The 13,428-nt window shown below is 34.6% G+C and overlaps 1 protein-coding gene across 1 annotated transcript in view; it reads left to right on the top strand.

The window, feature by feature from the left end:
* Galnt3 (polypeptide N-acetylgalactosaminyltransferase 3) overlaps positions 1-12,450 on the top strand; it is a 39,394-nt gene extending 26,944 nt beyond the window's left edge. Inside the window, 6 exon segments of the mRNA XM_047546992.1 lie at positions 96-213; positions 1,731-1,931; positions 3,805-3,936; positions 4,271-4,372; positions 8,479-8,631; positions 9,477-12,450. Coding sequence (XP_047402948.1) covers positions 96-213; positions 1,731-1,931; positions 3,805-3,936; positions 4,271-4,372; positions 8,479-8,631; positions 9,477-9,599 — 829 coding nt within the window. The 3' untranslated portion in view covers positions 9,600-12,450.
* The last annotated feature ends 978 nt before the right edge of the window (positions 12,451-13,428 follow it).

Here is a 13,428-nt window from a genome sequence, read left to right as displayed (position 1 = left end):
TGATATATACCTTGTAAAGTTGATTAAGTTCTTAAATATGCTACTTAATTTTGTTTAGTTTTTATAACAAAGTTTGACAATGGATTGTTTTTCAGAACACCCACATTTGCGGGAGGCCTTTTTTCCATATCAAAAGAATATTTTGAGTATATCGGACGTTATGATGAAGAAATGGAAATTTGGGGAGGTGAAAATATAGAAATGTCTTTCAGAGTAAGTTTAGGAGATTGAATACAGCACACACGTTAAACAATGAAATGTGTTATGTTCTGCTTGGCTGGTATAGATTGTTATGGACGTATGCAGTCTTTACTTCTTATGCTTTCTAAATTTTAATTGCTGGAAATTTTGAAATAAGAATATTTCCTTTTAAATTGTAACTTGATATATTTATTCATGGTTGCCAGTGTAACAGGAGGAATCAGTTAAACTCCCATGTCCGGGCAATAACACCAATTAATGCACTTGTAGCTACTGAATTCCAGCCAAGACAAATATAATTAAATCTAGTGCTTCAGGAAATGAGTTGATTATCAAGGGAGTCAGTGTGGAAAAACATTTATGTATACTTTTAAAGTATATTGGAGTTAACTCTTCGGAATTAATGAGCTAGTTTTTTAAAATATGTATGGTAAAAGTTAATAAAAGCAAAATGAAGACTTTGAATAATCTCCACATGTACCTCATGTATTCAGTTTCATGAGGTTTTGTTTTGGTTTTTTGCTATAACTTCATCATTCCTCTATTATCCCTTAGGCTGGAATGTACTGGAAAAAGAAATGAACTAGTTTTAAGTTTGGGCTGTGGGTTCGTCACATACTGATGAATCTTAGCCAAGTTTGGACTGCTTAAGGCCAGGGGTCTTATTTTATTCCTTTCAGTATTTTCAGCCCCTAGCACTTTTCAAGCATACTTTGTTGAATGGAACGTATCATTGAGTTTTCTTATTTGTTTAAGGAAGAAAAAAAGTGTATGTGATCACTTGCCCTAGTACTAGCTTTTACTTTTAAACTTGACTTCTTCTCAAATATTTTGCTTGCAATTATTTATGGCAGAAGCAATTATTAAGACATTTGAGTGAGACATTCATTTCATGATTTTCCATTTTATTTGGAATTAATGCAAATAAGTTTTTGAACACTAACTAAGTATAAACTTTTTATAATGACCAAGTACTTTGCAAATTCTATACATTGTATTTCAGTAATAATGACTATCTGGAATTGTTTTGTTCTTATATTATCAAATTTAATATATAAAAGGTAAACAGAATCAGGGTCCATTTATACCTGACTGCAGGGTCCACTTATACCTGTGCCTTAAAAGAGAGCACTGTGGTTTTAAGTGAAGTGACCATGTAAGTTGTGTAAGATGGAAACCAGTGCACAAGAGCCTTTGTTCTTCTGTGCACACTAGAGAAATCTGCAAAATTGTTTGCAAAAACTAATTTGGGAATTAATTTTTATGAAAGACCCAAAACTCATTATTTTGTTAACCTATTTCTGAAGATACACTTTTGTTGTCTTTAGGGTTTATACTGTTTAATAAAATTGTTCTTTACATTTACAGAACTTAAGTTGAAACTGGCAGGGAACAGAGACTGTTTGAAATTGGAGTAAATATCTTCTCTGTTTTGTTTTTATGAATATCTTAAAGGTGAATTTAAAAGCAACACTTTGATTTTTTTCCCCAAAATACTGTAAATTTAAACAAATATCATTAATTATCAGGTATGGCAATGTGGTGGGCAGTTGGAGATTATGCCTTGCTCTGTTGTTGGACATGTTTTTCGCAGCAAAAGTCCTCATAGCTTTCCAAAAGGCACTCAGGTGATTGCTCGCAACCAAGTTCGCCTTGCAGAAGTCTGGATGGATGAATATAAGGAGATATTTTATAGGAGAAACACAGATGCAGCAAAAATTGTTAAACAAGTAAGTTAAAGCAAAATCATTATATTATGATAAAAACTATACCAATGTCTCACATTCTTTTGCATGATTGCCTCAAGTACAAAACATTTTGAAAGCTATTTTGAAAGCTAGAATTTTAATTTTAACTCTTAAAATGTATAACTGCAGGATGACAATTTTTTCTCAACGGAAAATATTAAGTAAATGGCTTTTCAAAAATTCAGGCATTCTGCTTGATGTTTTCCATTAATTTGAAGATATTTTTTGATAACCTTGTTTCAATATTTTGCTTTTAAAAAATAAGATTAAGTAAAAGTGCTTTTTACTGGTTTTAGGGGATCTGATTGACACCAAAATATTGGTTTTAAGTGCTTTTTCAAACTGGAGGTAGAGACGATGTCTCAGTGTGAGAACCGACCAGGAGTATTAAAGCGTTTTCCCCCCCAAGTTTCAGTTTTGCTACTCCCTGGAGGTGTACCTTGGCAGAGCACCTTTGGGAACATAGAGTGGGGATGGCATTTCACGAGTGGTGTCCAGGAGACTGGAGGTAGAGTGTGTGACAGGTTTTTTTTTTTCTTTCTCCTTCCCTGACTTAAGAGATGGAATACATGACCTGGCTCTCCCCCAGAGTACCTGTGAAATAAGATGATAAGTGCTAACAAACATTCAGTGTTCCTGTCACTAACCTGTCAGAGATCACCTAGTCTGCAGAAACAATGCTTAGCACATTAGAACTGTGCTAAGCATGAACATCTGTATGAAAACACTGGATGTGGTAAATTAACCAGACAGTTTCAGAACACGCTTCAGTGAATGGCACCCAAGCCTTTCTTTGTAAGAAACAGTGCTAATTTGAGGTGGTGGTGGTGTTTATTGGGAGTCAAGGAATCAACATTTTGAGTGGTAGTAAAGAAAGAGCTACTTCACTGTGTGCTCATTGCTCTATGATGTCTCCCTGTAACATGCCAGTGAGATGCAAATCAGAGCACTACCGGGTTAGACTGCAATCTTTTTACTCAAGACCACTAAGACAAAGTAGGTAGATTAGGAACTGGACAAGATTACTTGGCTAAGGAGGCAAGTGGATGCGAAATGAAGCTCTGCTTGTCATTCAAAGGTAGTGGGTGGAGTGGGTCAGTAGGCACCCATTCTTGCCATGAAGCACGTAAATCTACCTGAGTGAGGCAGAATTCTTAAGAGGCATACTTTTTGGTCAAAACCTGAATTCGACATCAATTGGCATAACAAAATATTTTCCTGTGTTCAAATGATAAGTTGAATATTTACCTTCTTTTCAAACTTAAATATCAAACACAATTTATCTGTGAAAATTAGCCAAATACCTTTTCAGTTTATTGGTGTTTTCAAAAGAACATTTTCTTTTTCTACTAAAAGTCTAGTTGGAAATATTAAGAATAAGACTCTTAAACTAGAAAAAAAAATATTCCCAATTATGCTATTTTTTAGTGGTTGTTTTCGTGTTCTTGACAATAGGATAGAAGTTGTACTGTGCTTACTGTTTGTGTACTCCTACTTTCTCATACTTTGCTCTACAGACCACTGAGTATAAAGTTGGAATCTCCCACTGCCAAACCTGTGCCCACAGCATTTTGGTAAAGATCTTTGTACTGTAGAAAGAAGTTTGTGGCACAAATGAAGAAAGAAATAGTGTCTGCTCAGCACTACAGTGGCACATGATTCTCCCTGAAGCCAGGAAGGAGCCAGCAGGCATGTTTGTTGCCTGAATGAATGGCAAATTCTGTTAAGATGTGTCTTGCATTTCGGACCACAATTTTATTTTTTAATTCCTAAATATAAACACAAATAGGAACTTTGAAGTCCTTTATCAAAGCTGTTTTGATGAAGCATTCCTTCACTTCTCATCCTTCTCTAGAAATCATTCGGTGATCTTTCAAAAAGATTTGAAATTAAAAACCGCCTTCAGTGCAAGAACTTTACATGGTATCTGAAAACTGTTTATCCAGAAGTGTATGTGCCAGACCTTAATCCTGTTATATCTGGATATGTGAGTATTTTCCTGTTCCTTTGCTCCTTGCCAATAATATTTATGTGGTTCAGGGAAAAATTTTGGAATACTTCTGGTTTATTTTTCTTTTGAGATTTTACATTATTGTCATCAACATTACTCACTAGGAATTAATTGAAAAATGTAAACTACATTGATTAATTTTTTAAAATTTGCTTTGTAGTTGTAGATGGACACCATGCCTTTATTTTGTTGTTTTTTGTAATGTGGTGCTAGGGATAGAACCCAGTGCCTCACGAATGGTAGGCAAGTGCTCTGCCATGGAGTCCCAGCCCCAGATTAATTTTTTTATGATTTGAAATTTTTCCTTTAGATTAAAAGTGTTAGTCAGCCTCTGTGCCTGGATGTTGGAGAAAATAATCAAGGAGGTAAACCGTTGATTCTGTATACATGTCACGGACTTGGGGGAAACCAGGTGAGTGTCAGAAATCCTACCTTTTCACTAGCACTTACAAACACAAGTAAATGTTGCTTAATTTTCAGAAGTCCTAACTCGCCTTTTTACTCTGGTAAGTTGGTGTGTGACATAGTTTTAGACTTAGACAGATGACTGATACTGAAGTATTTTGCTTTGGTTTTCAATCTGGCTTTGAAAATAATTTGAAGTTGCTTACCCATTCAGAAAAAAAGAAAAGGAAAGTAGCAGAATATATGCCTTTAGAAATTTTGAGAACAGACTCTTTTATGTATACTTTTAACATTTGTATGACTTGACATGGTGATTTTATAAGATTATAGGAAAATCATGTTTAACTGGATTTAATAGCAAATTATATCCAATGTTAATACCAACACAGCTACATTTTAAGTTCCTTTTGTGGGCCATGATATCATTTCATTAACAACCTCTGCTCTCCCAAAATGCATGTTCTTGATTCACTTTAGCGACATCCCTGCTTGTTACCACTTGATTTTACCAGTTAAGACTCAAATACTAAACGTTACTCTCTAGCTGTATGGGTAGGGAACATATTAAATATTAAGTTTCTGTATTTTATCTTCTTTTCCTTACCTTTTTCAAATTAACTCCCAGAAGGATTAAATTCTCTCTCCCTTGTTTATCATTCATCAGATTCACTGAGTGATCCCTGCATGCCAGATACTATGATGGGCTTAAAACCATTTAGATTCTAACTTCTTCTGGAAATCTCTGTTTCAAAACTGGCTGCTATAGTCAGTATGAAGGGTTTGAGATTTAGCATTCAGAGTTGCTGTAGGGTTTGAATTAGATTGGATACCCATACATTTTCCTAGGAAAGATGACATTGGAAACATGCTTTTGAAATAAGTCAAGATAGGTGGCTGGTGGAAATGAGAACAAAATGAAAAGAGTGTAAAGAAAGGTGTACTAAGAAGTGAAACCTGGAATGTGTATTTTCTGGGAACACCAGATATTTTGATGTAGAGTCCAGGATATGTGGTTAGGAGTTTTACAGTATTAAGTTCTCATAATATCTTGTTTTAACAAGATGTAACTTTACAGTTTTTAGTTTTAGGAAGAAAGAGTCAATTTATCTCCTGTTCTATTTTATTCCATACATCTTTCTATTCTTTGGGCATCGCTTAATCCAGTTCTGATCTTTGTTCACTGAAAGCAGTCAATCCAGGGTAGATTATACAGATGCCAGAAGCAGAGTCAATGAACTAAATCTATCACTGCATGGTCAGGGGGTAATTCTGAAATGAGATGGAAATGCATATAGACATACATACATATATCTACATCTGTGTGCAAATGTATCTGTATGTGTGTATATAAATATACATATATCTTTTAAAAATTTTTACATGAATAATGACATTCTTTTGGAAATGACACTAGAGTATGCAAATTAAAAATAAGGTGTTAAAGGAAGTATTTCCTTATCTGTCAAAATATATCACTAAATATAATTACTTAATAAATTTCTCTAAAGCTTCCTCTAGCATTACTTTTATCTTCTCTTAAAAGTTGAAGATATTAGCCAGGTGCAGGTGTCACAAGCCTGTATTCCCAGTGACTCAGGAGGCTGAGGCAAGAGGATTGAAAGGCCAGCCTCAGCAGCTTAATGAGCCCTATGCAACCTGGCAAGACCCTGTCTCAAACAAAAAAAGGCGAGGAATGTGGCTCAGTGGCTAAGGACCCTTGAATTCAATCCCTGGTACAAAAAAAAAAAGTTGAAGAGATTTTTGTATATTTTATATATATTGTTTTGTCTGTTTTCCTATTATCCTTGCCACAAAGATATTTTTATAGTGTTATCTAAAATGATTTTTAAATTTTTCAGTAGAATATAACTGCCTTTTAGAAATTTTGGGTAGGGGAAATAAATAACACATTCTTTCAACTAATACATATTTAGAGTCTATAATGTAACTTGCAGTGTTATAATAATGAAAAGGACAAAGTCCCTAACCTTGTGAAGCTTATGTTTCAGAGGAACATGTTTTTTCCCACAATAAGACAGAAAATAAATATTCAACTCTGGCTATAAAGAAAAACAAAGCAGATCAGGGAATAAGTGTGTGGTAGATGGGGGTGGTGGTTATTTTCAGGAAAGAGAGGACCTTTCTGAGAAGGTGACCTTGGAGCAAAGGCCTGCATGAGTTGAGAGAATAATCACATCTAGGAGAAGAGCATCCTGGAGAAGGAATGGGTAAGGGTAGAGACCCAGTGGCAGGTTCTCAGAGATAGCAGAAAGCTAGTATGCCGGAGCAAAGTGGTTCAGACAAGGAGTGGTAGAAAATGAGGTCAGAGATGTCAGTAAGGAAGCTGTCATGTAGAACTTTGCAGGCCCCATTGAGGAACTTGGATTTCATTCTGAGTTCAACAGATATTATGAGAGATTTTCAAGCAGGAAAACAATGTTGTCTACTTCATATTTTAAAATGGCTCTAAGTTACAGGTCTCTACAAGTTTCTCAGCTAGCTAGTTACATACTGTTTTTTTGTTGCCATGGTACTTTCAACGAGTTTCCATTTTTTATAAGAATCATTTTAATGATTTTTTAATAGTGAGGCAGAATACTAGATAACCTTTCTTACCAAACTGAGATCCTAAGGTTTATCTTTCTTGTTTTAGTTAGAGTGCTGTTTCGTATCAACATCTAAACCCGTTTTATTCCAGTGTTTCTATCTGAAGAACTACCAGTTACAAACATGGTTGATGTTTTATTTGTAGGAAAAGGAGAATGAAGCATGAGATCAAGACCAAGGGCACTCATTCTGCTCATGTTTATAGAGTGCCTGCTCAAATACATAAAAAGACTTAACGTAGTGCTGGCCTTACTCATCATAAGGACTCAATATTGGTGCTAATGATTTATCTCATTATTGAAAATCAATTGTGCTAACTCATTTTACCTTTAGAATGTCCACATTATTATTTGCTCAATAATGGGTATTGTTAGTAGATACATCAGCTAGCTACACACACAATTCCAATAGTGTACTCTAAAAAGTTATCTCTAATGTGGAAGGCTTGAAAAGGTGAAATTTTGTGCAATAGGACGTATTCAGGGAATGCCAAAGAGGGGAAGTAATATTCTAGTTGGTTGCTGAAGGATGAGAAGTCAGGCAGAAAAGGGTCAGAAGGGCTTTTCGGGCATCAGCACAGACAGGAAAGCAAAGCTGCGTATTGTGGATGCGTGTATTCTGCACTGGTAGAATTCTGTGAATTCTGTGAATTCAGGGCAATGATTGACGTAAGATTGAAAATTGACCATTTCAGGCACCAATTAAGGAGTATGGAGTGTATCTTAGCAACAACAGTGATGTACTTAAGCAGGGACAGTAGGGGATCAGACCACTGCCATGAAAGACCAACTGGCAGCAGACAGGATTGCTGCATTACAGGATGAGAAGTTGGAGGTGGCTGGAGGCATAGCAGTATAAATTGTGATGGTCTAAGAAAAAAAAAAAAAGTAAGGATAGAAAAGTAAGAATGGACAGGACGGTAACATCTGAGGAAAATTCAGTAGAACAGAGACTAATTAATTGGGTGCATCAATAATAGTAACAACAGCTAAAGTGTATTAACTGCTTCCACTGTGTAGTCTTTGTTGAGTTCTCTCCACATTATTAATCCATTTATCTTCATAAACCTGTGAGAGGGACTCTTAAGTTACCCATTTTACAGGTGAGGAAACAGACATAGAGTACCTGTAGTTTCTAGTTTAGTGCAAATGCCTTTGATTGAGATGAATGAGTGGAGGAAAATTTTGAGGAGAGAAGGCCAGTCAAGTACTTGCTGGAGCTTCACAGGTCCTGTTCTGCAGTGTGCCTGTGCTAGTCCAGCTCTACATGATAACTTAGTTTTTGGTGTGGAGAGAAATACCTTGTTAATTAAGTAACCACTGTTGGTGATAGACTGAAGGAAGACTATAGTATCTCCTATCATAAACACTCAGCTTATGTTTCTGATAACTATTTAAGGTGATATTTTGTTGAGGGGCATCACTTGATTATCCTTGAGTGGTTGCTTTTATTTTGCAACCCAGCACACTGGGTACTTTCGTCAGTAACAGCACTCTTTTCCCACAGTACTTTGAATACTCTGTGCAACGTGAAATCCGGCATAACATCCAGAAGGAACTATGTCTTCATGCCACCCAAGGCATCGTTCAGCTACAGGCATGTGCCTATAAAGGTCACAAGACAGTTGCTGCTGGAGAACAGATATGGGAGATCCGGAAGGTACCTCAGTGCAGCTAATTTACCCACAAATTTAATGATTTCAATCAGTTTTAATTGCTTAACTAGGAAAATGCATGAAATATGATTCATTGTTATCCATTGGGATTTTCTTATATGTGTCTACCCGTGTGATAAGTGAATTATATCTATGAATTAAGTACTCCTAGGAACAAAATAATCATGAAGTGGCTTGGTTAAACCTAGTTTATGTAACTCAAGATCTTCTGCAAATTACTAAAAATCATTACTCTGTTTTTCTTTTTTAGGGTTTCTTACAATGCTTTTAGTAACAATCACTTTTTTTCTTGGCAGGCACAGTGAAAAATGTTCATATTTTCATGTGAAGTGATTTAATTTTTCTTCTCTATTTTAGCACATTTTTATGAATCTAGAATTGAGAGGTTACATGACAGATCTCTTATTTTAAAACATAGCTTAAGGTTTGGCTAGACCATAGCACTACTTAACTAAAAACTATTTGAGGCAATACCAGAATACCTTAAGACTGGCTTTAATGACATGATTTTTAAGAGTTTCTCACATGAACATATCATTGAAATGCTTTTTGCTTGAAAACTTAATTTAGACTTTATTCTGTGTACCTATCTGTTCATGTAATGCCTTATGTTAGTTGAACAGCAGGGATATAAAGTGTTGTTTACATCAGAAACTCACAAAATTTTATCAGACATAATTCACCTTAGGCAGATTTAAGGCAAAGAAAGGTGTACCTTTGGTATACAAGTCTCCCTTTAGCTTTGATAAGACCATAAAATCATGTTGGTATTTATCACTTAGCTATGAGTCTTGAAACTTAACGTCTGTTGTGTTTTCTTTTATTCCAGGATCAACTTCTATATAATCCATTCTTAAAAATGTGCCTTTCAGCAAATGGAGAACATCCAAGTTTAGTGTTATGCAATCCATCAGATCTACTCCAAAAATGGATTTTTAACCAAAATGATTAAGTGTTCCTTAAAATTAAGGAGTTGAAAAGGAGATATTTTTTCTCATAAAACTGTGACTAGGCATACACTGTAGTTTTTGAAAATTATGCAAAAGCAGCTAATTGTAACTTATTTCCAAGTGCATTTTTCTTATTTATATCCTAAAATGTCTATGTAGCACTGCTACAGAAATCCCATAAGTTTCTGTTTCAAAACACAATAGCTAGTGATACCAAAGATTATTGTCCAGATATAGAAGAAATGTTTACAGTGTGATGAAAATAATCTTCCTAGGAGAGTGATGTTTGTGTTCTGCACACTTGAGGGTATGCATAACTACATTCACACACTCAAGACTTAAAATATTTCCCCTAGTTTTGTGGGGTGATGGAGAAAGATTTGATACTGTATTTTTTTAACTACATAGAAATGGATCAATGAAGGCCAAACATTGGCCTTTGTATACAAACCAGGAACTTTTGTAGATCTAGAATTTATTATTTTAAAATGCAGGTAATTTTTTTCTCTTTGGTTTACTTGTCTGTCAAAAAAAGTACATGAATTTGAATAAGGAGAGAAATATTTTTAACACTTAAATTTCTTGACAAATTTAAAACTATTTTGTAATCTGACATCTACTTCACCAGATGCACTTAAGTCTTCCCTAAATGGCTTTTCCTAAGTAACTATACTGTGTGTTTTCCCAATGAAATTTTTGAAAACTTTACAAATTTTTATCTGTGGATAAGGTGTCCTTTTCCTTCCTACTAGTCTTTTTTTAATCTTACCAAAATATGCTAATCTTGAAGGTTCATGATATTGAATTTCAAATGCAGAATACTTGACTCACTTAATGCTAAATTTTATGTAGTGATTCATTATAGATTGTCTTTGTAATGGATTTTTTTTTGTAAAAAGAGCCTTATTTTTATCTATGTGGAAAACACAATAAAATATCCAAAACACTATTGTAATCACTTGTTTAAGTTTTCTTCCTTTTTCAGATAAAATATGTAATTGACAGTAAGTAGGAAAACAAGAAGTTTTGTATAGTGCATTTCTAAGCACCTCTTGTTTGTAGAGCTATCGGGTTTTCTTGAGGAAAATGTAAATCTTCAATAGTAATGGCATAAAAATTGGAGAATGGAGAAAATGCTAAGTTAGATATTTTAGAAAATTTTGCATGAATTTCTGATACTTTTTTTGAGCATCCAATAGAGTGATGTTTTTAGAAGATTTCATGCTCCCTCAGACATTAAATACTTTTTTCTTTTTCATCACTTTATATATAGATATAGTATATTCCTATTCCACAAGTAGAATTTGACTGGCTTCATATTTTAAACCTGGCAGAGTCTCAACTGTGCAAAAGAAAACATTTCTTGATTATTGGTCCCATCTTCTCATTCATAACTTTAAACTGGCATGAAAGTTCTATACTCTCTATAGGACTCTTGATTACAATGCCAATTTTTATTTCAGTTCAGCTAGCACTTACTGTGTGTCTAACTTGAATCAGGAGTAAACACAGCAAGTCTTGTCATTGCCTTTGAGCTGTTCCTCCTGGGGCAGAAAGAAAGAAAAACAGTTCTGAAGTAGTGAGTGCCAATATGAAGTTGCATTTTATGATGCAGCTCTCTATTCTTATTTGATATTTATTAATAAGTAAATATATTTCTCTATTATAGCTAATAATAATCTATGTTATTAAATGAACACTAATGCCCTTACATGTACAATTTCTGTTTCTCTAATTGGTTATACTAGACATAAACATGTCCTGGAAAATGCTTCTTGTAAAGCTTGTTATGTCTCTCAAAATAATACAAACAAAACAATTTTTCAAAGATATCTTATAAATGAACTTAAGTGTGTTTAAAACAACAAAACAAACCTGAGGTCCTTCCATGTATCAGTCATATGCTGTCATATTATGATCCAACTGAAACCAATTTAGTTTAGGTTGGTTTTATTACTGCTGAGTTAAATGCATCCACAGGGAAAGTTCTTAACCTGATATGGGAGCCTCAGGCTGTTGTTCAAGTGTCATACCAGTAATTTCATTAAAGATTGGCCCTTTGGAGTGGGTAGTGTCTTTTTTAAAGTCTGAGTTTTGGAACAGTGCTAACAGGGAGTTATTTATAGAGCCTGGCTGCCATCCACCTGAACAATTTGAATGTACTCAAGTGTGAAATTGTGGAACTCTTGCTCAATTTGAAGCTGCCATGGCAAATGGTCTAGTTGCTACAGAAGACCTGGCATGTTGCCTTCATTCCAGATCACCAAGTCCTCGGATCTCTAGGTGGATAAGATGCACTGCCAAACCTGCTAGGGTCAACCTGATGGGCAGTCTCACTGAAAGCTGAGATGTGACTATACAAATAGCCATAGGAGAAAATAAGGTGTATGATAAAATTGGCTATTACTATAATCAGTGATGATGGATTTTAAGTCCCTGTATTACTGGAGAATGGTCTTAATAGTTGAATAATTAAATACTATGTAAACCATCAAAACCTAAGTACAGCCAGGCACCATAGGCTGAGGCGGGAACATTGCAAGTTTCCTAGCAAAACTCTCAGCAACTTAGACCCTGTCTCAAAGTGAAAAATAAAAATAGAAATGTCTGAGGATTTAGCTCAGTGGTAACATACCCTGATTCAACCCCTAGTACCCTCCCCCCAACCCCCAAAATGAATGCAAAAAGGAAGGGAGCTGCTATTTCTGGTAAAAATAAGTTTGAATTTAGCTTTTTAATTTGAAATAAAAAACCTAGGGAGGTTCTGCACTGAATTTCTTTCACAGCTCACTTTAAAGAAAACAAAAATAAATGCATCCTTAGTGTGGTTTGTGCAGGAAAGATGTAAATTATAAATGATTAAAGAAATGATTCTTAAACTTTATTGTACACACCTGGGGAGTTTATTAAAATGCAAATTCTAATGTACTAAGTCTGAGTGGAACTGATAATTCTGTATTTCTAACATGCTCCAAAGCGACATCAGGGCTTTGACCTTGGAACCACACTTTGCTACCCTCTGAATCAGTGCCTTGGTTCCTTGAGACTACAGTGACTCCTACCATGCTTTGTATTCCTTATTACTTTAGGTGTCACCATAAGTTAATACCTGTCATTCTTTATTGTCATTATGGTTTTCTAGCAGTTCCTACATCCTTTGTATATACTTAATTTGATCAATGCACTACTACAAACAACAAAAATAAATATGATAAAACGTCATATGACGTTTACATTCCAGTGTACCCTTACATTTAATAGAAAGTGTAGGAAGTATAGATTTCTTGGTTGGAAATAAATATGTTGAAGGTTTAACTCCATCATTTTCTAAATCCCAGTATAGAAAACTACAGTTCACTGATGATTCTTGATTCTTTGTTACTGATCGTGTTTTTTTTTCTCTCTCTGAATACTCACAGGTCTTCTGTTTGACCAAATATTTTGAAATTTCATAGGAAATCTCACAGTGGTACCCACATTACTGTGCTCTTTAGATACCCATGTCTTTACATTCTGAAAAAAATTTCAAATAGTTCTTAATTCTGTCTCTTTTGTGTTCTCAGTTATCTATATCAATCACCAAATATATTGACTTCTGTTTGGGTGGGTAACTTTTTTTTACCAATCTTCCACATCTGTGTCTTCTATTCCTATTTTCTAGGAAGAAAATAATGTGTTTTACATTTTTTCCCTCTAAGCCTTCTACCAAGTCTTATATTTATATAATTTATGATTTCTAAGAGCTCATTCTCATTTTCTTAGTGCTTATTGTATATTACTCTGTTATTTTATGGACACATTTTTCTAAGGATATTGAAGGTGGTTTTCTTT

This window comes from Sciurus carolinensis, chromosome 3, assembly GCF_902686445.1.
Source record: "Sciurus carolinensis chromosome 3, mSciCar1.2, whole genome shotgun sequence".
Taxonomy (NCBI): domain Eukaryota; kingdom Metazoa; phylum Chordata; class Mammalia; order Rodentia; family Sciuridae; genus Sciurus; species Sciurus carolinensis.
Note: the sequence above shows the minus strand (reverse complement) of the source record. Positions and strands in the feature narration are given on the sequence as shown.